This window comes from Lipophrys pholis (genome assembly GCF_963383615.2).
Source record: "Lipophrys pholis genome assembly, chromosome: 17".
NCBI classification, from domain to species: domain Eukaryota; kingdom Metazoa; phylum Chordata; class Actinopteri; order Blenniiformes; family Blenniidae; genus Lipophrys; species Lipophrys pholis.
This window is the reverse complement of record NC_137643.1, coordinates 9052276-9078059: the sequence shown is the minus strand read 5'-3', so window position 1 is coordinate 9078059 and position 25784 is coordinate 9052276. Positions and strand designations below refer to the sequence as shown.

The 25784-nt window shown below is 43.7% G+C and overlaps 1 protein-coding gene across 1 annotated transcript; it reads right to left on the bottom strand.

Annotated features, from left to right (window-relative positions):
* Nucleotides 1-2500: 2500 nt before the first annotated feature.
* trib1 (tribbles pseudokinase 1) lies at nt 2501-9940 on the bottom strand. Its single transcript, XM_080485795.1, has 3 exons — nt 9133-9940; nt 8045-8337; nt 2501-5074 (listed from the first exon to the last, which is right to left on the bottom strand). The coding sequence occupies exons 1-3, from the start codon at nt 9451-9453 to the stop codon at nt 4600-4602; spliced, it is 1089 nt and encodes a 362-aa protein (XP_080341921.1). The 5' UTR covers nt 9454-9940; the 3' UTR covers nt 2501-4599.
* Between the last annotated feature and the right edge of the window lie 15844 nt (nt 9941-25784).

Genomic DNA, 25784 nt, shown 5'->3' with positions numbered 1-25784 from the left:
TGCTTCTGAAGTGAGGCAAATTCAGAGTTACATTGCTCTTAAGCAATCATGGCTGCATTCAGGTTTTTAGCCTTCAGTTGCCAGGACATTCCCATTCTGAATTGATTAATCAAGACATTTTCTCTCAGAGGCTGGCAGCCTGAGAAAAGGCACATGTGGCCTTTAAAACTAATTGTTTTAAGTTTTTTTTTTTTTTTGCTCCAGCAGACATGCTGATAGAAGAACAGTGACTAAAGACCAAAACACACTAAGCTATCTTCTGGTCTGTCGATGAAAACGCTCATGGAAATTGTCCAAACTGTTATGTAGCAGCACAGTCTGGCAGTTTTCTGAACCGTGATAAAAGTGATTTCTTCTTAGGCAGTTAACAGAATACTGCTTTTGTTGTATGCCCTCGAAGTTGATGAACTAGAAGGCAAACCAAGTACCATATTATATATGCATAATACCCGAAAAAGCAACTCAGTTGATTTTCAAGAAACGGTCACATTTAGTATTTAGTAGTTTAGTAGTCATCCCGTCTGGAACAATTTTTCGCCGTTTCTTTATCTTGATTTATCTCGTTAGAAGTACCTTTTTGTAAATTGAGATGATTGTTGGATTACTCTGCCTGAAAGGGAGACACCAAGTTGTAGTTCTCCAAATCTCCACTAGGCGGCAGCAGAGGTCCTGACTTGGCTTTCTTCACACGCATTCCAGGTATGCCTTTGTGTGATTTAGGATAAACAGTGAAAATACCATCCTCATTATGATAATTCAGTCGCTTCCTTGAGCCACAATAAGCACAATTCCTCTCGTTCCTTCAGGGATTTATGAAGCAACTTAGGTCAACAAGTCATTTCAACATCAGAGGCTGTTTCCATTACATCAGAGGAGTGCTGGTCTCAGCCAGTACTTTCCAGGAAGAAGCATAATACTTCCTCTCATCTCGGAGCAACCACCTGAGCAGGTGTTCTACCCTCAAATGTCGAATTTGCTTCTTCACTTCCTCATCAGGCTGTTTCTGTAACAAACTCGGCACCAACTATAGCTGATGTCACAGAAAAAAAAAATGTATAGAGGCTCCAGGAGGTTTCTGGTGACGCATTTGTTTGTGTGTGCGTGTGTGTGTGTGTGTGTGACCGCTGAACAAGAGGACTCACACGTCATAAGGAAAATCCAGTGAATTCTGTTGTCGAATTACGTGACTGGGAAAGTTTCAATGATCCCGGGTCAGAAGGAAGGATAAAGTTTATTCTTGTGGCCACGGGTCAGGATGAGCTCACACATTGTACCTGAACACATTTCTCAACACCTAACCTCAATTTACTATTGCACACACACGTTAACCAAACAATAAACAGGTCAGACTGCAGTAATACTTTCCTACCAGGAGTTAAATGAGACAATAAATATGAAACTTTTTGCCAATGGACTAATTTAGAACTGGGAAAATTGATAACCCGAGACAATGACGAAAGTACAATACTTAAAAGGTTATATCTGTTCGGTAGATCTGTAAAAGGGCTGTTAGAGAGGTCAAAGGTGGCGGAATCCATACAACCTGTTTCCCTCTTTTTCATGTTTCTGAACCAGCATCATCTCACACATATGAATCAATTTTCTTACCAAACTGTCAGTGTGAATGTGAAAGGGCCTCTAAATTATGAGCTATACTGATAAAGATGAACCCTTGTGGCCACTTCCACCCCATCACAAAAACACTCTCTTTCTCACACTTACACATTTCACCAGGTATTTATTACTTGAACTAATACAAGCTACTACTTTTCAGGGGCCCTGCTGTCGACCCCGGAGGAGCACGGCTCTGACGCGTTAGGCAATCGTTGGTTTGGTAGCTTCCCAGCGGCTGAGACACTCCAGCTATCCTCCTGATACCTAATCTGACTTTTGTGCTCGCACGCAGGCAGGTATGCACATGAACACACACTCGCACAAACGCTTACGCAAGTCCCGGCCAGCCATGCCTAGGGTAGTCATAACACACCGAGGGTGGAGACATGCCAAGCTCTTATAGGTCAAACAAATGATTCACAAGTAAAAGGTGGAGGGGATATAAAAGAATCCACGTATTTGAGTTTGAACAGCGCCGCTGTTTCGGTATTTGATGAGTTGACCTTGATTTTCTTTGGTTATTATTGGAGCTGAAGGATAAAAGAATAAGAACGGCGCCCGTGTTCCCTCTTGTGTTTTCCAGGAAAAGACACTGACCCACTATTGACATTTATCTGTTTGAGGAGTTAAATGTTACATTATGCAAAGGTCAGAGACGAGTAAATGGTTAGAGGCGGAGATGGAGAAAGAGAGAGTTGTTTTCCTCTCTAAAAGGAAGAAATTGAAAGCCGAGAGGGGAAACGAAAAAAAACAAACTGTTTTGTTCCCTCTTGCGGTGATGAAGAGAGAATTTGTGGAAGGGAAAAGCCTCTGAGGCATGCAGTCGAGCTGCACAGGTGTTTCCGTGTGTGTGTGTGCGTGTGTGAAAGATGAAAAAACAAGCCGTGTGAATATGAAAAAAAGTGATCTTTATTCAACAACTCCACACATATTTCAAATATACATATTTACATATTTTGTACATGGACTATAACTCTTGTGTGTAACCTGCCCGGACTAATAATAGCCTCGAGGTTCTGTCACAAATACATAATTCACAGTGCAATATGAAGATTGTGCACCCGTGTCAGTTTACTCTACACGTCACATGAACGCGTCACTCGCTCTACATGTATGAACCAGAAATGAAGTCATAAATTACTTCTCTGTGAGGAACAAGTCGGATTGTCACAATACCCCCCCCCTGCCCGTCTGGTATCTCCAGCAGATGAAACAAACATATTCAACTTAAAATCGTCATTTATCACTTGACAACTGCGTGACAACAAAACTAAGCACTTCTCAGATATGCCAGATTCAGCATCCTCGTCATTCTTTGCTTCAGGACGTAAGAGGTGTCTGCAGTCCCGGATGTCATTCAAACTCTATCTGCTTGTCAACGTGAAATATATTTAGAGGTGCATTTAGAATGTAGTACATCATGTCTCTAACTATGATGACACGTCTCTATGGATCCACAGCCTTCAGCAGAAAGAAAAAAAAGAAATAAGGAAAAGGGGGAAAAAAAGTACCATTAAAGAGGTAAAAGAGTCTGAACAGATTCTTCCAGCCAAGGTCAGGACCATTCTCTAAAGACACGCTCAAGTGTTGAGTCATCAACCGACAACCAACATCAAATATCGCCCGACTGCCACTGATTCAGTCACTCCGTTTATGAAACACGGCGATACGAACACTCGGCACAGCTCGGCTTCGTCCAGGCAAAACAGGCTCAGCTGCTCAGCTCACAAACTCTTCATTGTCTGTGTTGTGTTCTAGATTCAAAGGTTCAAGCCTTACAATTCTGCTCGCTTCAGTAAAATGCACCACGAGACTCCTCCATGCCGTGATTTATTAATTCCCCCCCCCCTGTTAAAATCTCAGTTTTTTTTCCTTCAGGCGTAAGAACGATCTAACGACCTCTGCTGCTGAGGCATGTGACCGGGTGTGAACAGCTCCCAACTCTTTACCTCAGACCAGGAGCATCAGCGTTGGCTTTCGCTCATGAGACACAGACCAGCTCAACGCATCCGTCTAACTTGTACTTGCGAGGTCAGAGTAAATACTTCCTGTTTGGATGCGGCCTCGCCGTCAACCGTTTGGATTTTAGCATGCTTCAGAAATGGTAAATAGCTTTGTTTTTTTAAAGCGTCTCCAAATGAGAGGATTACTGAGAGGTACCTTGCTCTGTTCCCCATTTACTAGTTATCTTTTGGTTTGCCTGGTGTCACTGCTTGCTGCCGAGTGCGTGCGACAAGCTTCTAGGTTGGTTTTTTTTGTGCATTTTCCTGCAAGTCTTACACCAGTAACACTCTGCCTTTCTCAACCTTCTGTGCATGGTGTGAGATTTGTAAACGCTCTCCATTTGCTGACACGCTGCCAGATTGGCAGTGAGACACCTTCGTAGTGTCCCGCTGAGTATGACACATCAGTCCTCTGCTAGCCATCTTTCTCACTCGATGTCACTGTCTGCTTCCAGACGCCGAGCTCGTGCTTGGCCTTCCTCGACTTAATCGGTGAGTCAGCTTGGCGCCGCCTGCAGCCTGGTCAGAGAGTGAGAGGATCAACATCCTGGTCCGCTCGCCTCCCGTTTCAGATTCATCTCGAGCTTCGTGAAGCCTCGTGAGTTCGGACAGTGACGGCCACTGTTTGCCGGGGGTTAGATTGCTGTGATACATGTAGAGAAGCCTGCAGAGATTATCTTCTGAACGTAATCTGCCAAATTCTGAATTATTGTTATGTTTAGCACCAAATAATTCTATAAACGCACATAGAGAGACACAATGAATGATCATTGTGAACAATGCCCTTAGCAAGTAACATATACGACAACAAAATACAGTACAGTAAGTTCTTGTAGAAAGCTTGAGGGTGTATGTACACACGACAGTACACAAATGGGTTTCTAAAAAGTGACAATGTAAAAAAAAACAACAACAACAATGAATCCCCCGTTGCAAGTTTAGTTTTTTGGTCCCTTAATCAGACTTGGCTGAATTGAGTCTGTCAGCAGAACAAATCATCGTCTTCTTCCACCTCAAAGGACGGGACCGTCTGTTCTGCCGAGCTCACTTCCTGTTCTCCCAGGGCCACTTCCTGGGACGATGGCGTCACGTGGAACCACGGGTGAGCGAGCACCTCGGCTGCCGTCAGTCTTTCCCACGGCTCTTTCCTCAGCAGGCTCTGCAGCAGGCACTTAGCTTTGGGTGACAGGCCCTCGGGCAGACAGCACTGGCCCCTGCGGATTTTGGAGAACAGCGTGGCCGGGTCCGGGTCGTGGAAGGGGTATCGGCCCACCAGCATGGTGTACAGCATGACCCCCAGGCTCCACATGTCGGCCATCTTGCCAGAGTAAGGTGTGGAGCCGCTGAGGATCTCGGGGCTCACATAGGCGGGGCAGCCGTGGGTGTCCGACATGGAGTCGTCGTTTGGGTCTTCTAGAACGCGGCAGTCCTCCAGGCTTTCTAGTCTCACCTGGGTCCTGTGAAGAAAAGTCAATACCACGTCAGAAACTTGCAGGGTGACATTTATGAACACAGAAAATAACAATAATATAATTTAAAATAAACATGATCATCTTTGTTGCTTTTATGTCTACTATCCCACAACGACAATGAGAGAGGACTTTATAAGCGCTGCAAATCAGGCTGAGTGTTAAGAACATCCTTCCTTTAGCCTTAATCTGCACAGCAGACAGATGGACATATGGTGTAGACAGACACACACACACACACACACACACACACACACACACACACACACACACACACACACACACACACACACACACACACACACACACACACACACACACACACACACACACACACACACACACACACACACACACACACACACCCCATTGAACTCACAGTGACCCAAGTGCACCACACTGAGTCCAGTTTAAGAAGGAGAGCTGCCTAAGCAAATTTCCAATGACTTCCTGGCGCTCACATGGCCACATAAACACACACATATAAATACACTACTCCAACAGTTCCCTCCTCCTCCTTCCTTACTCACACACACAATACTATATTTAGCCCTGTTAATGACAGGACGTACATTTAGTCCTGCACCAGAGCAACTAAGATTGTGAGAGTGTATTTGTAGAATGAGATACTTCTCAATGCGACGCTCTCACGCAAATATAGTGCAGGGGATGGGAAAGTTTACCGCGTTCACGAAACGGTAAAATATGCCAAAGTATTCCAAAATGTGGAATCACTTTCTAATTAAGGTTGAGGTTTGATCAAGTGCACAGATGAGAATCCCTCCAGATCACTTGGGCGGTCTGACAGAGTGGCCGGACAGAGAAACAGTCTCAGTGAATGACCGTCAGAAGGAAGCACATGATATTTAAACAACAGGATAGCAAAGGAGATAAGTCAGGAGAGGAGAAGGAGAGACAGGGACAGAAAAGGAAACAACACAGAAAGAGTTAGAGGGGTGGAGAGAGTGACTCATCCTTCTGTTGAGAGTACATATCTTCTCCTCCTCCTCCTCCTCCTCTCTCCCTCTCCTCTTTCTCCAGCCGAGGCTATCTGCACCTGGGTCCCACACTTGCGGCGCCAGCCATCCCATAATTACCCTCAAATGGCTGTTGCCACATCAGTGACGCACGGGAAGGCTGGCTCGACGGCGAAGCTCCGCATGCTTCACAGTGCTAGTCACCTTCCCTAACTGGCTTTTCCAAGTGCAGTGCAGTGCAGTGTGTATAAATGTGTGTGTGTGTGTGTGTGTGTGTGTGTGTGTGTGTGTTGGGTTGTGAGCTAAGATAGCGTTTGCAAATTGTTGTGACTTTCTGCGTCTCCAGACTGAGCGCTGCATTGTTGGGCCGGACGTTGCGTCGCAGCTCGTGTGCTGGGGCTTCAAAGATGTCTGATTGAGAATTCTGAGGATTGCATGACGGGACAAATGAGGTCATGCCACATTTTAACAGTTCAAGTGAGATGTGTGCCGATGTCTGCCTGCGTCTGGGCGAAAGCGTCTGATCTCCGTGTGCACAAAAACCCTTTTTAGGAGATAAACGGCAACCAGATTCCATGATGTCACACAGCTGTTTAATGTTATCGGCGAAGCCTGCAGCTTCGTTTCCCAAAGTTACTTCAGGCTGTGGTTTTTGTGACACTGCACGATGTCATCAGTGAAAGTACACAAAAAAGTATAAAAGATGCTGTCATCACATGATTTCACAGGTCAAGTGGACACGGCTTCCAACAAAGTTGCTGTAAAGCTGTCATCTGCTGAAGAAAATAGTTGATTGTCGGCACAAAGCCATTTCAATCTGCAATGGACGGCTGCTTTACAGCGCTCAATGTCTAATCAGCACGCATTCATACATGTATGGATACACACACACACACACACACACACACACACACACACACACACACACAAAAAGAAAATGCACTCTGCAGCTCCCCTCCCCTCCTCTCCCCCCTCTGCTCTGCACATATACACTGTGACTCATCCCTCTGCAGCCGTATAGCTATCAGAGGGACACAACCAACTTCAACTCCTCTCACTGGCTGTCTGCTCTCATTCATCCACAGTGACCCTGCAAACCCCAGAGGTCACGGCTGGAGAATGTTACTGTTGAGAAGTCACCATTAAAAAGGGCCTTTGGAAAGCTGGGGGGGGGGGGGGGGGTTGTGTGGGATCAGCGGGTGCTTACAGGAAAGAGAATGACGCAAGGGCAAAGAGGCGACAAATAGTTTTGTAAGTAGGGATTTTGTGTGTCTTCCTGAATAGAATGCAGCATTCAGAGATGAAGACAGTAAAGCATGTATGTGTGTGTGTGACGGGGGTGTGAGAGCCAGGTCAAAGGATTGTGCCATGAGAAACTTCTTTAGGGAATAAACTCTGTGTGAATGAAACCTCCTCATAAGCACCAGCGACTCTGCAGCATAGCGATGATGTAATGTATTAATAAATAATGATTATTACATGTATTCTAAGATATAGGCTGCAGAAGTGTGTGATTGTCTCATTCATCAGCCTCGTCTCGCAGGTCTGCCAAACTGACACCCACCAGCACACGCTTGGAAAGAGAAACACACAACGTGCATACAAAGAGACACATCGAGAGTGAGAACAGGAGACAGACAGAGAGGGCGAAAATCTGGGAAGCGAAGCAGTCTGCCTCCACAAGTACAGAACCTCCTACTCTATCTGTACCCACGATATCTGCACACATGGCCTGTGTGTATCAGCTGCTGCTATGCTTTGCTCTGTGTCCTTACTGGCATGTGCCACTACACTGAAAGTGTTAAAGTTTGACAGCAGCCAAACAAAGTTGTGTCCTTCTGTTGTGGCTTGATCACACACACAGAGAGAGAGAGAGAACTAATCTGAACAGGTGTGTGTGTGGGGGGGGGGAATGGTTCAGATGTCATCTAACACTGCAGCAACATTTAGAATTTCCTCCCCTCGAAGCTGCTCATCTCACCTTCTCTCGTCAGCAAAGACGAACTTGCGCAGCTTGAGGTCACCCAGCACGATGCCTGCCTGGTGGCAGTGTGCCACAGCCAGAGCCACCTGACCAAAGAGCCTGCAGGCGTGCTCCTCGTCCAGCCGCCGGCAGCTCTTCACCAAGGTGTGCATGTCCCCAAAGTCCTTGTCCAGGAAGACGTATGCCCTTCGTTCACCAAGGATGATGTCCCTGATGCCAGCCACATTCTTGTGGGCCGGTAGAATCCCATAAGCTCGGATCTTTTCCTGGTATACCCCCATTTCAAAGACCTGCGAGAGGAATGAGAGAGAGGGATGGTGGTGCAGGACGGATATCAGGGATATAGAGGAAGGGAAGAGAAACAGAGTGGCTGTGAGGAGGAGGCGGCGGCAATGGGTCAGTGTGTTCTTAATGATCATCTGAGGAAACAGCCATGCAAAATTTGGCAGCGAGATAAAAAAGGCGTAGGATATGCTTTGATTCCAGCTCAATGCACTGCTTTTGCAGGAGCATGACAAATGAATCACCGACGCTGAAGCGATTAACTTTATTAATCAACAAAAGCCAAACGCCTGCAGGTCTGTCATGCAAAGTAAACACGCGGATCTGAGACATCAGAAGACCCTGTCTTCACCCAGACAGATTGTGATCACGTTAGTCTCTTTTCCATGTTTTCGTCTTTCTTTCTTTCTCCTGTGTGTGTCACGGCGTGGCGTATTGCAGTGACGTATATGCAAATGAGCCCAGTTGACAGACACATTCTGAAGCCACAGTGCCAGAGAGAGATGGATTGCAATACGAATGATCCATTTCCACAATACAGCACTGACTACACGGGGGTTACCTTCTCTCTATTGTAAACAGATCCTGAATAACCGAGTCTCCACTTCCAAATAACCATTAAACATCTCTTGTGATTGCGTAAAAAATGTGACACGTTTCGCGTGAGAGTAACATTTGATGGAAAAAAAAAAAAAAAAGTGAGCTAAATACAGCTTGACACGTCAGACGGGACGATTGAGCAAGACGGCGTCTTGAAACAGCGTCCATTCAAAGAAATTGCACAATGACCGGATTGCGCATACCTTACACAGCAGCTCATCGCCGGTGTCGGTGTCCATCGCGCTGTGCGTGCTCTCCCGGTCCGCCAGAGGTAGAAGAAGAAACGGTCCTATCTGGGTCGGACCCTGGTGGGTGGCGGATACCGGGGATGAGACGGGGGTGACGGGGGAACCGGGAGAGGTTCCGAGGAGTCCCTGCGTGTCCCCCGCCTCGGCGCTCAGCCGCGCGCACTTGGCCGGCGGCTGATCGTCCGAGTCCAGCCGCTTGTGCGCGACTCTCCCGGTGCGAATGCACTGCGCCGGTCTGCTCCACTGCAAGTTCATCCTCACAGGCCGGTTCACCATGGCAGCAAAAACAAAAGAAAAAATAGAAATATATATAGAAAAACTAAAATGCCTTGTTTAGGATGAGTCCCGTTGATGGTTAGAATAAACTACAAACTGCGCGCTCCATTTCCCCGCGACACTCTGGTGATAGTTGATGTATAAATGAAACTTCAGCGGATTCTTTGGTGATAATCCAACCCCGGCTCCTCTTGGAGAGTGACTGCTCTGAGGTCTGTGAGCTTTTTGGTGAGAGAATTCCAATCATCAGAGCCCCCAGTTAAAGAGAGAGAGAGAAGAGAGGGAGAGGGAGAGAGAGAAAGGGAGAAAAAGAGGCTGCCTCACACTCAGCTGAGAGTGAGTGAGCTCCAGTGATGTTGAGCTCTGAGCTCAAACACTCCGCCCGACCAGTCCAGCCTCCTGGTGACACAACCATTGAGCAATCCTGTAACGGCACCGACTCCAGCTCAGCCTGCGGCTCTGATGACACAGTATTACCTTTCACAGCAGACTAGAGAGCATATGGTTCAAACATCAGTTTGTTTTTTTCCTCTCTCTCTCTCTCTCTCTCTCTCTCTCTCTCTCTCTCTCTCTCTCTCTCTCTCTCTCTCTCTCTCTCTCTCTCTCTCTGCTATGTTTGTCAGGGTGTCATGAATCTCCACATTCCTGCTTCTGAGATTATGCTGATACTAAAGAACCTGAGCAACCCAGAAGAATGAAGAAATCATCTGTTACTTATCACCGCTTCCTCATCATGCACATGTTTTTAGACAATAATTAACGATCTTTAAAACTCATAGTCTGACTCAGTCGTTCCCCAATGTTCAGTTCCTATTGCTTTTTATTACCGGTTGTTTCTCTGCAGGCCTCCTGTACAGCACCTGAGGTGTTTGCTCTTCAAATATAGACCTCGAGTGTGAACCAGCCAGTACAAAACACCAGTGTATGAGCCTTTGCCATCACTCAGAATTTTTCCCATGCTGGGCCTGTTTGTAATGTGGACATGACTCACCCCTATAAAGCTGTTGTGGTGCCGGGCTATAAGCATTCACATAAAATATGCTAGTGTGGCTCCGCAAACAACATCAGAGCAGCTGAGGCTCCCAGAGACACCGATTCTAAGTTAATACTCCTTGTATACCAAACACTGCTAACAAGCGAGCCAACACTGTGCAATCTGTGCCAGAATTATGCAATATTCTCGAAAAATATAATCAGTGAATTACTGTGGAGCGTTAATGCAGATTGCAAGAAGTGGAAATCAAAGGGTGAATTATATTTTTGCAGTCAAGTCCAAAAAAGCATTCCTGTGATGATGAGGGTTGAGATGAGCCGACGGTACGAAGTAATTATAAAAGTGCATGTTTGTGTGTTTGCCGGGGTGTGTGCACACGCGTGACCTTGTGCACGTTGTGCAAGAGTTCTCTTTTTCCCCTGCTTTATGGCGAGGCGAGCACAGTGGCTGCAGTTAGAGGCTTTACTGAGCGTTCACTGAAACACAGAGCACCAGCTGGCCTTTGTGTGTGTGTGTGTGCGCACACTCTGTCACCCCTTGTATGGCCAAACAGAAGTGTGTCGTTCCAAACCCATTCCTTTTTTTTTTTTTTTTTACATTTCCAATGCAGTTCCTTCCACGAGAGGTCACGTACTTAACCAGGTCACAGCAGTTGGGGCTCAGCTTGACTCAAAAAGGTCACGCGAACCTGTTTCTGCAGGCTGTCCAAACATGGACGAGCGGCAGATTCCATAGGAATGATGGCTGTTATTTTTAGGCCTCGCATTCTTTCTTTGTGCAGTGGTCGTCCCACGAAAAAAGGTGACTCACCGAACTGATTGATGTGTGCGTCTCTGTGAGCAAGTGTGTTTGTCATGCTGCCGAGCAGGCACAGGAACAGGTTTCCTCTCGCGCCGCGATCCCTCTGTCTCTCTCCAAGAAGTTCAAAAAAACAGGATGTTGAAATGGGCATCAGAGGGATTGAAGGCCGAAAAGCCTGACATCAAAGTGATGACGCCCGTTTGTAGCTCGTTTGAGGGTGACAGAGTGTTTCACTGGACAAGCTGACTTGTGTTGTCTGTGATTAAACGGAGTGTTTGCATCCCTGCGTGATATGACGGATTATATCAACGTAACTGAGAGTTTATGTTGCAATCATAGCACAAGGTCACACCATGACTTGTGGGCTGTGTATTGCTCTTACACAATGTAGATTATCTTGCTTAACAGCAGGTTGTGGCAATATATAGCTGGTCAGCAGTGTGTGTGTGTATGTGTGTGTGTGCGTGTGTATACAGAGGCCATGGAGGAGTGTGTTTTGAATCTTCCTGCCACGGCGCTGGAAGAGAAAGCAGTATTCAGGGCATGCTCTCCCTTGTTATAATTAGCTGAGTCACTCACCACTGGCAGCGGTAAAGAGAAGCTGGGAATTGATCTGCTCTGAGAATAGTTCAGGACTGATCTGGCTGACAGCCAACCTTCACTGTGAATTATTCTTCTTTTAAAGAAATCTAGTGACAGACAGAGACACACACAAGAGAGCAAGATAATTTCTATGATTTCCTTTTCAATATTTTACATTTTCTCTTGATTTAAGCAACACAACAAACACAAAACCTTTATCATCCATGAGTCAGAATGGCATCTGACGTCTCGCTGTGTTTCCACAACAAACGTTTTGTCTTGCTCCGGTAGAAAAAAGAAGTGCAGGTGTTACTTCAACAATGACCTCTTGAGCTGCATTCACACGATACCAACAGAACGACAGAACCAAGAAAACAAACCACTTCGGAAGCTTTAATGCCTCTCTCAAAGACGGTTACCCCGCAAATTTGTTGAGCTATTTCTTACTCTGTTTCTTGTTTGTTTTTAGCTTATTGCTAAATATCACTTTTAGTTTCTGAACCGGCGTCCTTCGCTACCAACTGGCACTGATTCAAGGGTTCCGCCCTCAGTGTGGCGCTTGCATGTTCAACTGTGGTCTCGACCGCTTTCATCCACAATCAAACGCAGGCCTGTCGGCTGAAATGTTGACTCTGAATTGCCCATAAGTGTGTGGATGATGGTCTGTCACTCTGTTTTATCTGTGTGATGACCGGTCCAGACCGTTGAGATCGACTCTCGCCCCAATTATGTTAAAGCAAATGTAAAAGATGGCGAGATCAACTGGAAAATGTGCACAAGATCCTTTCAATAATTGCATTTCTGGAAGCAAAAGTATGTCAAATATGTGAAGTATTTTCATGATAACAGGACTTTGATTGAATTCTTCAGCATCTCAAGAAAATCACTTGGAGGTGCTGAATCCAGAAAGTGTCCATCTTCTTCTGTTGGTATTAACAGCCCAGCGGCTGTGTTTTCTTTCAGGAATTCTCTAAAACCGAACTTGTTTTCTCCAAATGTCTGGTGGTCTGCCGTTACCATTGTGTCTTTGGCCGGCTGACAGTTCACTGTGAATGTTGAGTTAGAGTGTTGGACATGTGCAGCCAGTGGTTTTTTTTCTTTTAACTATACGCTTGCTGTAAAAATGATTAAATTTCAATTCTGTTAGGACATAAATTGTGGCTGCGGAAGAATGTCGGTCCCAGAAGTCGTCCTCCGTTGTACCGTATATCCTGACATAAGCTGCTGGACTGCCTGAACTCTGTGAACTGGAGCGTTGAGGTCTCATCCAAAATTAGTCATCAGCCCACAATAACCACCTCTCCGGAATACACTCTATATTTTAACAACCTGGGCTGACCTCGAGGACAATCAATCAAACCAGGAGCAGATATGGAGATTGTTTCATGTGGAAGGACTCCAGACTGTCGTCTGGCCAAATAGTTCCCCGCTTCATTTGCGAGTTATCCCAATCTGTCCGTCATCATTTCTTTGATCTCAGAGGTCGAGACGGGGGTGGTCGGATCAGACTGATGGGCTTGGCAACACTGAAATGCGTGAATTTCAAACCCCAGCTAAGTGTCGTACACTCATTCTTTCAAACATCACAAGTTGGCGTGCTCGGATTTTACAGCGCGGCCACTAATTAATTTGACATCGGTGAACGCACCTACACTTTGTTCCCCATTGATTGGACGTATTTGTTCTCACACAGGGGAGTTGTCATGTTTGCACACACTCAGCACAAAGACTTCCCCAAAAGGTCTTCTGAGAAGCTGTAAAGCTTTAAGCTGGAAAATATGAGTATTGTTTTGATGTTGGTGTTTTAACTGCTTCGGACAGCATCATGGTATTCTGCTGAGAAGTGTTAAGATCTTTGGTGGGTCTTATTAACATACCACTGCCAGAATTGGTGATGTGGAACAGAAACGTAAATGCACATAAATGCATCAGTGTGACAAGGAAAGCCATAGAGGCCTATCATATCAGTAACCGTCTGAAACCTGTATTTATCTTTTTCACTGATTTTATCAATTGCTTTATGTTGTGACATTATTACGTCTTCCTGGAATAACTCACGCGCACATTTCCACTTGAATTATGAAACACTGAGTGCTGAAGAAACATCGGACCACATGACAAGCTTGTCACTTAACCTCCAAAAACACCATAAACCCAGATTTGCTTATTGCTGATATGAACTTAGGATACAAGCCTAAAATACTTTATTAGCTGTCTACCTTGAGACACAAAAGTTTGCATGATCTTCCTTTGAATTTTCTCTGGTTTCCTCCCAGAGTCTATGCATTTCAGGCTAATTTTGACTATCTGGCAAATATCACAAATAACAACAAACACACGACCACATTCTTCTAATTCCCCTGCAAAACCAGCTGGGACAACAAGCTACTGTAGATCCCATCCAGCCAGCTGAAGTGACCAACGTAAACTCAGAGTGAAACTGTGTAGTTTTCCCTTCTTGCAATGGCAGGAGCTCAGTTTCACTGGAAAAGGTCACATATGCACAAGGCATCCAGCTCACTTCTCCATCAGCACAATTTAATTTGAAAAGATCAGCTCACTTTTCCTTCAAGTCCCGAGAACACAATTTCATAACACTGTCTTTATCCGCTGCTCTTCACCACATGATTTCACTGAAACAGTTGACTTTATTGTCAGAGATCCTCTTCAGGATGACTCAAGGGGATTCCTGTTGCGAATGGGAAGTGGATGGCTGCAGTGTACACATTACTTTGTGTGTATGCATATATGTGTGTGCGTGTGAGAGACAGTTATACACACACCATACTGTCACCGGCCCATCACTGAGGTTACACAAGCTATCTTTGCTCAAACAGGCCGAGTCCATGATGTCACCGTCGGTGGAATGAGAAAACACACACCGAGAGACAGAAATGAGAAGCGACATCGTTTATCAGCTCTTTTCTTTTCATTGTTTCATTTTCATTCTTTTATTACTTTAGGGGAAAAGTTTTTAGATCAAAGTGTGAATTATGATCACAGTCGCTTTGATGGATGTCTCCCTCCACATCTGCCCATTTCGAAAACGTCCTCAAGGATCAGTCCAACATAAAATCCTGCATCATGTTATGATTGTAAAAAAATAAGCCGGGGACTGAACTTGACTTTGTTTTACTTCTTTACAGTCTTTACTCTGTTTCCAGAGCAGTAAATCAGCTGAAGTTACTGCAGAGCTTTTCATTTGACCAGCAACAAGAAGGGAAACACTGACGGCAATAATGAGAAGTACTGAAAGGACGTATCTGTGGGTATAAAGATAGATTTCAAAACCACGAGAACCAGTTTTTGCACCAGAACGTTTGACATACAGTATATTATCACCGTGTATAAGCTGAATGAAAATAACTAGATTCTATAGTGTATTATATTTATGTTGCGTCTATGTCTTACATTTTCTATTAAATTCTGTTAGATTTTTTATTTTTTTTTTAATTTTAAAAAACATCATAGCCAGACTCTGGGACTGTTTTCACCCATAGTCAACTTACATTAAGCGATATAAAAGATGGATGTATGGATGCTATTTGACATTTTAATTAGAATTCATCTATTATTCAGTTCTTCCAGATTCCTGCAGGTATTTCTATATTGTGTTAAAAACTCCCAAATGAATTTCCTCTGAAATTCAGATGTAATTTACTTTAATGCAACTGGGAACTTGATAAGAAACCATTTTGGAAAGTCCCACTTTCCACTTGGCAGTGTTCACATGACGACAAAACAACCCTATGAAAATGTCAAGGTAAATAACACAGATGAAATGTGTTGATTTGATTTATTGACATAACTTCTAAACACATGGAAATACTGATGTTTGTTGCGTAAATACTGTCATGTTGACCGATACCAGAATAACTCCCGGGAGCTCTCTGAAACTTCCCATTTTTCCAGTGGTAAGTCCTCAGTTAAACACTCTTTAGATTCGTTTCCCCGCCTTGAGAAAGTATGACTTTCCTACAGAACAGTTTTACATTTAGTTTCTGGTTTTCACTTCCTTTTGTAACAAACCAAGTAACTTCCTTGTAAAAAAAGAAGAAAAAAAAACCTTTTCAGAAAGTTGCTGCAGTGTTATGGTTAAATTTAGTTGTTCCAGTTATTGTCGCTGTCATGTGAGAACAAATGCCACGTAGCTACATCTTCTGTAAACCCGACACATGCAGCTTTTTGATATTTGTATTCTAAGAGAATTTCGTTCAGCATAGGAGATATTTTCCCCTACAGTCTACGACAAATGAGGGAAACGCTCTGTTTTGAACACTGACTTGTGAAATAATGCTCTTTGTTTATCAACTTCTGCTCAGTTGTGGTAAAGCAGATAAACACTGTGATTTCAGGTGTATCAGATGCAGAAACGACCTCGGCAACATTATCATTTCCAGCAGATTGTTTTTTGTGTAAATAGGGCATAAAGCATGCAAAACCCCCATTTGAATACTCCTGTGCGTGAGTAATCACTCGCAGCAGTCGCTCATGGTTTTATACGCAGTTGATCACCCACAACACACATGCCGACAGCGAGAACAATCTTCTTACATGAGCATGTAACTTAGCAGGCTTAAAGAACTTAGTGGATCAGTCCCCGTGTATCAACCATGACCACAGTATTGTGATGTATCGACTTTATTGTTGCAGAGGTTTGTTGGTTTTGCAATAATCCTTGCAAAGGCATGAGGATGGTTTGTTGGAAGATTTGGTCTTGTCTTACCTTTCGTTTTATTGTCGTGGCTCACTTGCTTGTCTCATTTTCCCAGCGTTCTGTTCAGCACTTCGAGATGGTTTATTCTGTAGAAATGATGCTCTTCAACTGAAGTGTGATTATTGATGGATTACTATCTATTTATATCTCAGATTTGCTTTAATCACAGCTTGCTTTCAGTTTACCTTTGGTTGCGGTTGTTTTGATCGTCGTTGCCCTGAGCCACTTTTTTGCTCTTTGAAAAAGTCCCACTAAAACACCCAGACTTTAACGTGTAAGTAAAACCTCGTGCCGATCAACAAAATCATTAAGATTCTGGGATTCTATAAATGTTTGAAGAGAATCTCTATACGATGCTGTTGCTGAGGTATTTCGGTGTGAACCAAAGCGCCGGCCTTCCTGAGTGACAGACCGAAGTGACTCGCTGCTGGCTTGGCTAAAAATACGTCAACATCTTTTATGGCTTGTTTTTCCGCTTGTCCGCTCTCTTCTTAATGTTCTCCCTCACACTCTTTTCCCCCGGTGTCACTCGCTTTGATTTATCCTATCAGTGGTGTTAAAAATATTCTTTTACAAACAGCGCCTTGGAGGATGCCACATGAAAATGTCATTCCACATTAATCTCCTCCGTGATGCTTGATGAAGGATAAGCTACGGCCCGCTGTTCAAAAGGTCTGCCAGCTTTTAACGTACCTGCACTAAATTATCTTCCCGAGTAAGCCGAGCCTCGGTCCCTTTTCATTTCAATAACCGCGGACGCAAAGTACATCCTCTAGCCAAAACCTGAGAGGCTGGATCATCATTAATGACACTTGGAGCGAGAGCCAGATTTGCAGAAAAAAGACCCCCCCTTACTTGTTACCAATCCCTTCTACAAGTCCCATAACCCCCAACCTCTTTCCAGAGTGAGTCAACCAGCAGTGAATTTATCAAAGTATGCGAACGCGAGCGGGAGAGAGGAGCTTAGCGTTTGGAAAAAGCAATTAATTGCAGGATAATACTCCATGTAACAGGATTTCAATGACTGTTAGCGCTGCTGTGCTCCAAAAGGAGATTTATTCTCATAATCCTGTGATGAAAGGGATGGCCAATTATTTCCCATGCTTTGGAACACACTGCCTGAACCAGGGCTTGGCCGACGGGAGAAAGGGGAAGTGAGAAGGAAGAGACAAAAAGGAAAAAAAAAAAAAAAAAAAAAGAAAGTATTTGTGTGTACACATGCACACTTACCATTCAGGCAGCAACAACAACCTGTCACTCTACAAATTACCTAACGCGGAGCCTTTAATGATATGATTGCACTACAACTCACGGGAGTAAGATGAAAGCCGAGGTTTGCTCCATTAACTGCAGACTGTGTGGCTGCTGAAAATTAGGCCCCGCGTTTCTTGGCGTTTCATCAGTTTTGAAGGATGTTGAAAATGTGGGTTAACATTCATGAAGTTTGTGTTTGAGTTTCAACAGCAGAATGTCATCATAAAGGAGTACACATGATGTTATTGAAACAGGCACTCAAATCTTTCAAAGGAATGAATCCATAGGCGTTTGTCCCCGGTGACTCCTGATGGTACAGCTTCCTAATTAAGAAGAGATTCTAGGTCGAGTCGCAAATGAAATCTCCCAAAAAAAAAAAGAAAAAAAAACATCCTGAACTGAGGGAAAAAAAGAAAAGCTGAAAACTGTTGATTCAGAATTTGATCAAATATTTGAAGGACTTAACCAACGAAGCTCGAAGGCACGTTTTAGACTGTGGGAGTAAAATGAAAAACCTGGAGGAAGCTCACGCATGCAAAGGGACAAAATGCAAACTCCACACAGTTTACTTCAAGTAGGGAAAAAAAAAATCTAATGATAATAATATGCAGTTTTATTCTTTATGCAGATTTGTGATTTCCATCACTATAATTTTTCTGGTAATCATACTCCTTATACAGTTGATATAAATGGACTGGAATTTGTGATGAGACATCTTAGATTAGAAGAATATTCTTGAATGGAAATCATTGACGGCGAGGTCTTTCATCCCTTTGACAAAGGCAGTTTGTGAGCGCTGCGGACATGCAGATCAGAAATGGAAGCAGCACAGCCTTGACCAAATGAGTTGTCACTTGTAAATTACGTGCATGGACCACAAATAATATTTGTTTTTATTGGTAAAATGTAAATATAGTAAATCAGGTAGAGGGTTTTTTTTTTTTTTTTTTTTAAAGTGGAAGTAAATCACAGATATGTGGGACACGCATTGTGTGGAGGTCATTGTGAAGACTAGACAAAACATTTTTGAATATTTATTGAGGTGCAGACATGTTTACGGTTAGGGTAATCAAGGAAGGTGGTTTTGGCTCGGTTGGTAAGGCAGGCCATTGTTTGTGGTTTGATCCCCAATTTTCAAATTTTTCCCTTTGACAAGACGTGGAACCCCAAATTGCTCCCAAATGTGGGCTTCAAATAATCATCTGAAGCTGTGAAGCCTGCATGAAATGCATGAAAACTCAATGTCCCCCATAAGGCGGACAATTGTGTGTGTTGGTGTGTGTCTACGAAGAATAACTTGCATGTATTTATTTTTTTTTTTTCAAATGTCTCAAAACAGGAGTGAGAAACTCAAGTTCTTCCCTTCCTGGGAACCAGAACGACTTAGTGGGAAAATAGGAACTGACCATTAAACTGTTGTCAGCAGCAGTTCCCATCAATGTGTGTTTCCTGTTTTTGCCTAGCAGCGTTATCAGCCAAACGTCAGATAAGCTGAGTAAAGTGCGAGAGCTTTACAATGTTTAAGAACAATTATTGAGTCATTCATAAATCTTGAAGCAACTTAACCCCCTGCAGGTAATAGTGTTAGTTAGCATTTTTCTCATGTTTTTGAACGTCAACAATTTCTTTTTATTTTGCAAACTGTTTTTGGTCACGAGTGCTTTCACTCCAAGAACATGTTGAGTACGCAGTAAAAAAAAAGAAAAGTGAAATTTGTTTATGAGCTTTCAAAAGGGTGAAAAAATGCATAAAGTCATCATGTTGGTTGGATGTCTTGAATCCTCATGTTGCTGCCTGGTCATCCGCGCTTATATGCTGATTTCTACAGACATTTTGTACGATTTTTAGCAGTTTTAAAAGTTTTTTGCCGGCTACACAGTGAATCAGTGGTGATGACAGCTACGATGCACATCAGTACGCAAGAATAATGAATACAAATTGCTTAGTTTTCTGCTACATTTCCACTGGTTCTTAGTAGTACTAGCTCAGTGGAGCGAGATTGCGGTCATGAAATTAATATCAGAGGATTATGTCAGCCTGATAGTCGTGTGGTTGCATTATCATGACCTTGGTTGTTCAGTGTATGAAAATGAACCGACGATTATATTATCAAAGTTATCGCTTCAATTGCCCATCTTATATCTGGGAGAGACCAAATTGCACAATGTACAGCCACTGTACAGTTGTTAGATTGCTGGGAACATGCTGAAATCAGTCTGTAGGAGGAGCTTCAACTCAAATATGAGCCAGAAGAACTTGAATCACCACTGAGCAAGTTGCTGCCCTCCATAAAACATCAGCGTGAGCTTTAAGTTTCAAAAATACCACTATGACACTGTACAATACTGCTGGCTAAATGTTTTGTGAACTGATTGACTCAGGATGAATTGTGTGGGAACACATGCTCTTATTTATAGAGGGCTCTGTACAGGAATATGAAAACCACATATCTCAATCTCCTGTACTGCAAATACAGAAAAGGAAGCAGCAGGGGCTTATCAAGATATCTTACATGGCACTGCCAGGATGTTTTTATTCTGAGCTGAAGCTCTGTTGAAGTCCTCACTTTACAAGATGAAGAATACACACAAAAAGAGGTATAAAACGAGTTTGTGGTTAACTATTCATATGGCCCTGTGGGAGCTCTTCTGTGATGGAAGAATAACCCAGATCATATTGTGTAGCTTTGATCTTTCTTTAAACACTTGTTTGAGGCTACAAAAGGAGACTTTCCCAGTTGTTATTTGGGGTTTACTGTAACAACAACATGGTGAGCATAATAGTGTCTTCGGTGAAGACATCATCCATATTATATATAAAAGCTGATTATTCCAAAGGGTTTATGTAAAGTCTGAATTGCCATGCAGCCATGATAAAAAATAGCAACAGCATGCACTTCTACACATTTCAGCTTCCAAGTCAGTATTCTCCATTGAGATTTAAGTCGGGGAGAATTTTGTTGAATGGTGATTCATTGCGCCAAATTTAACCCTGTCCGTCAGACCTGCAGGAAACAGGTTTTGTCTTCAGAGCTGCACATTTCAGCGAGCGCTGAGTCAGTGTGACAGGATCACTATGGATGCGTGACAGCCGAGTGAACAGCACGTCCTGCAGTGTGCGGACAGGGACAGACGGCAGCTGCAGTTACTTTGTGTACCTCATCCACTGTTATGGGTGTCATTGATGTGCTCCCTCCACAGGGAGAGTGTGCGTGCTGATGTGACAGAGCTCGTGCTGACTGAATGTCTGCATTTGAGTGTGTGTGTGTGTATGTGTATAGGGTGTGGGCGGAGGTAATTAAGGTGTCAGGAAACATGCATTATTAATCGTAACACGACGTAATAATGGAGTGGCAGCGTGATCTGTCATGCCCGACTGCTTTAACAGCCCTGGGCCGTGTGTGTGTGTGTGTGTGTGTGTGTGTGTGTGTGTGTGTGTGTGTGTGTGTGTGTGTGTGTGTGTGTGTGTGTGTGTGTGTGTGTGTGTGTGTGTGTGTGTGTGTGTGTGTGTGTGTGTGTGTGTGTGTACATCAAAGTTTCCCTGGCAATAATGAACAGACTGCACGAAATGTACATGTGTTATAAACGGGCTTCATGTGTGTATTCCTGACTGCTGCCGTAAAGTCTGAAAAACAAAACAAAAACCAAAACATGTATGACCCATTTCAGCACAACTGCTTTCAACATGATCCGCTCCATTGCCGATACTGGTTTTGCTTTGCAATGTCACATTCTGCCATTAAAGCCACAACAAAAACACGCTGCATGGCGCTTGGTAAGTGTAGTCGTGACAAGGCCATCACGGAAATCAGGACAGAGATGTGCTATTTGTGGCTCAACGGGCTGAAGAGGAGCCATGCTTGTTTTTGCTACAGTGCCGAGGTGTTAGGCAAGTTACCGGGTTGTGACTCAGTGTTTAGTAAGTGTTGATTTTCCCCCAGTACTTTTGCGTTATGTCATTTTCCCTCCGGGTGAATTCTGACGGGGTTAGGCTGATCCGGTCTTTTTAAATCCAGGTTGTGCAGTAGTAAAACAAATGAAACAATTTATTAGTGAAAGCCTGGGGAAAGTTGTTTCTGCAGATTACTAAGTAAGCTAAAACCCACAGGGGAAAAAACAGGACGCAAGTTGGCCTTTGAAATATTATCATCTCTTTTTGAACGGAACAAAGAAACCACATTACTGTTCTCATGTCAGTTCAGGGACCAATGAAAAATGCCTCTATTGATTTCACAATTAAAACCAGCATTTCAGTGGAATAAGTCTGGCTGAGTGGAGGATGGGGCAGGCAGCTGGGCCCTTCCCTTACATGCATTCCCATGGAAAAGTTAATTTTTTTTTAACCTGCACATTGCATGTTGTTATTGTGTAGCTAAATGTGCAACATGACATTTTACTTCATACTGATGCTTTGTACATCTACCATTAGAGGAGCTAAGAAAATTGTGGTCGACCTTATCCATCCAGCATGGCTACTGCACTAAACAACGTTTAATTGTGACGAGACTCATATCTTGGTGAGACGGCTGCCCCTGATTGTAGTCATTATTGAAGAACACAAGAAAACTAAGGCTTTTCCCATTGCACAAAAGTGTCCTTTCTGTCCGCCCGAACATTTAACTAATCATTCCACTCCCGTTGTTATGTCAAAGTTTGCATAACAACAGCTACAACAGGAGGTAATTCAACGGCTTTAAAAGTGAATCATAAATGCTTTGGATGGGCGTGAGTTTGACGTGCTTTGGGAGAAGCAGGTGAAATCAGAGCATCAGTGATGTTAGCTGGAGTGGAACTTAGTGAAGAATAGACTTCAGATAAAATGGATTGCATTGTTGAGCACGCATGTGTCCCGACTCCCGATGTGTGTTCATCTTTGTTCTGTTAAACCTTTTTCCAAAAGGTTTCGGACTCATTTTCGGAACAAAACCAGTTAAAATGAAAAATTTTATCTATTGACGGTTCTAGTTATTAGTTTTACACTAAAAGGATATGATATTCCAAAATGTCTTGCGTGAATATCAACGTAGTAATACTGCAAAAGTAACATTTTCCGCCTCAAAGTTAACTTGTAGCATAACAAGGTCAACATGAATGTCACCCCCCCGCTCGTGTCGTCCTCTGATCCTGAGCAGTAAGCAGTGGTTTTGGCACTTCATAAATTCAAGAGAACTGCGAGAAAATCTTGAAGTGTTTTTCCACCCTCAGGCGTGTTCCATTTTCTGTGGTCTGCGGTGTTGTGAGCTTCTTTGACACGTTATTATTCTTTACCGCGCCTGGCTGTGCATCTGAGAGCGCGGCTAAAACCTGCATGGAGGTTTGCCTGGAAATAAGGAGGGGTGAAGCTTTTCACCATGCGAGAGAGAGAGAGAAAGGAGGCGGAGGACCGAGCGGCTCTCTTCAGGGAACCCTTTGCCTCAGCCGGAGCTCCTGAAGTTCTCAAGAAGACAACAGTTTATATTGCACAAGAATGTTAGAACTCTCTCCAAATGAGACGCTAAAGACTTTAGCCGCCATCTGTGAGGTTTATTTGTTGTTGCTAATTGCTGAAGAACTAAAGAACAAGTGTTTAGTGTACTCGTGCAGCAATAGACAGCTGAAGATTTCTATGGTTTGCTGTCAGGCATCAAGCTGCCTGATTTCCAGTACATTAGCACGGTTTCTAATCTGCTAAGGGATCTAAATTTAATTTTAGCATTTTCACAGCAGCAGTGAACACACACTTCTTCTTTACAGTGAAGAAGTGTTTTATTTTTCTCAAAATGATATTTTGGCTTCCTGGCAAACAAGCCGATTCGCTTCCTCGCCTGGAGTTATTTGCGTTACAGCAGATGATCGATACTTTTCTTTGGTTTGAACAGCAAATACGAAGCTTCTTCCCAGCAGTGGCTTCACTTAAATCTTAGAGAACAAGGGAAGAACAACTGGACCGAGAGCTTCCGTCACCTTTTCAGGGGTGATAACTGGATTTTACATTAGCATGGCAGCATTCTTACACCTTGAATTCCTTCTTACCAACACCTCGAAGGATTCCTGTAAGGAAGTGATGAAAGGGAGGAATTAACGGTGTGAAAATGTTATTGTTTGGCACGGCGAGAGAGCATCTAAATATACTTCTCGCAAAAAGCAGAACTGGTCTGTCAGCCATTCAAAAGTCCCAAAGCCAAATATACCACTTCACACTCACACATGTAATTGGCAAGTGGCTCCCATTATCTGTCTAAAGCCTAATGAAACTTTTGGTTCCCCCTCGTGTAGTGAAAGTTGTTAGACACCAATTAACCACTGAAGACCAATGAAATGAATATGATGTGAGTCACTATTGAAGGTGGATTGAACGCACTGACCTTTCTGTTTATTTAAACACCATCTTGAATCCCACTTGCCCTACCATGTGGTTAGCTTGTTCAAGTGCAGTGCCAGACCGAGAGAAACCCCGGAGCTTATTACCCAGCGCAACAAACATGTAACACACACCTCATCTCAGAGAGAAGCAGAGTGTGTATCAATAAGGGGGTTTTCACTGTCGCGTCGTCTGTGCAGGCGATCAGGTATGTGAGTGCATCATTGACAAAGGAGGAAGTATAAATTGTGCGTGCGTGTGTGTGTGTAGAATATGCTGTCGGCGTTCTCCCACAGGGGAAGTTTTGCTGCAGTGAATCGCAGCACACAAGCCACAAACTATTCTGACAAATAGCAGAACCACACACAAAACCGTATCAAGTTCCTTTCCATTCAGAGGACTTATCCAACCTGAAACTTTTACCCAATATGAACTGCTCTGACCTTAGATAAGATGTCACCTTTAAGTGTAATGAATCACGTTAGGAGGATCTTCCATTTTGCTTCCATAGAGGCATGTCCCCACAGCGTGACTGCGTGAACAGATTTATGTCCCCATAACATGAGCAATACAAGTACACACACACACACACACACACACACACACACACACACACACACACACACACACACACACACACACACACACACACACACACACACACACACACACACACACACACACACACACACAGTCTGCTGAACCTCTTCTAACACAAGCCAGATGCTTCTGGAACATTGTCGGAGATGGAAAGTTATCCTCTTCATTTTCGGGAGTAAATATTATTCACCGGTTGAAAGGTAACTGGAAACAGCCAGATCCAGGAGAAGAAACGAATAACACAGATAGAGACGCTACCGTCACATATTTGCACACCCCGACGATATTCAGGTGCTTTGAACATAAAAAAAAATACAAGAAAGGAAATGCAATACTGTCTCGCCTGCTCAGTGCTCATGATGAAAGAATGAGGTTGATTGTAAAATGAGACCACCGTGATCGCTCGTCTTACCTTCACTCACCCTTTTCCTTTTCTCAAGTTTTACAAGCTTTTTGACATGTCCAGTCTTGTGCAAGTGAACATAGCCTAAAATCTGTATCATAAAGTTCATGGTTGTTACAGTTTATTGCTCACAGTAAATTTCTTTTTGCATTCAAATGGAGGCCTCACATACTTCATGGAAGGATTTAAACTGTGATGTCAGATCACTACATGTGTGTGTGTGGGTCTCATTTTATGGCCATAGTATTGTAATAAGTGTGTCTGCTCAGAATCACTTTCAGAACAAAATGGAGCCTTGCGCAAATCAAATAGTTATAATTTTGTTTGCAATTTACATAATGCAGAGAAAAGCAGCTGTACGTGTGGTTGTAAATGCAGCAGCTGGATCCTAAGTTACTCCCAATGGTAGGCAAATACCTTGCGTAGCAGCCGTTGCCATTAGTGTGTGTTTAAATGTGTATGGATGAGTGAATGTGACGGATCTTGTCAAAGCACACCAGGACTGCTGGAGCATTAGAATTAAGTGAAAGTTGTTATGAAGCCACGTGCAGCCTGCTTCTTACTGCAGCAGCTAGACTTTGAGCTGCATGAGCACTGAGCCCAGGCTCTGTCACACAATAGACCTCCAGATAAGCACAAAA

What these genes read in the sequence shown, in the direction of transcription:
- trib1 (XM_080485795.1), bottom strand. Translation starts at nt 9,453, where the DNA reads ATGGTGAACCGGCCTGTGAGGATGAACTTGCAGTGGAGCAGACCGGCG. An exon ending in GCGATGAGCTGCTGTGTAAG is followed by an intron (nt 8,338 to 9,132) that starts GTATGCGCAATC and finishes TTCCTCTCGCAG; the next exon opens with GTCTTTGAAATGGGGGTATA. An exon ending in GTCTTTGCTGACGAGAGAAG is followed by an intron (nt 5,075 to 8,044) that starts GTGAGATGAGCA and finishes TTTTCTTCACAG; the next exon opens with GACCCAGGTGAGACTAGAAA.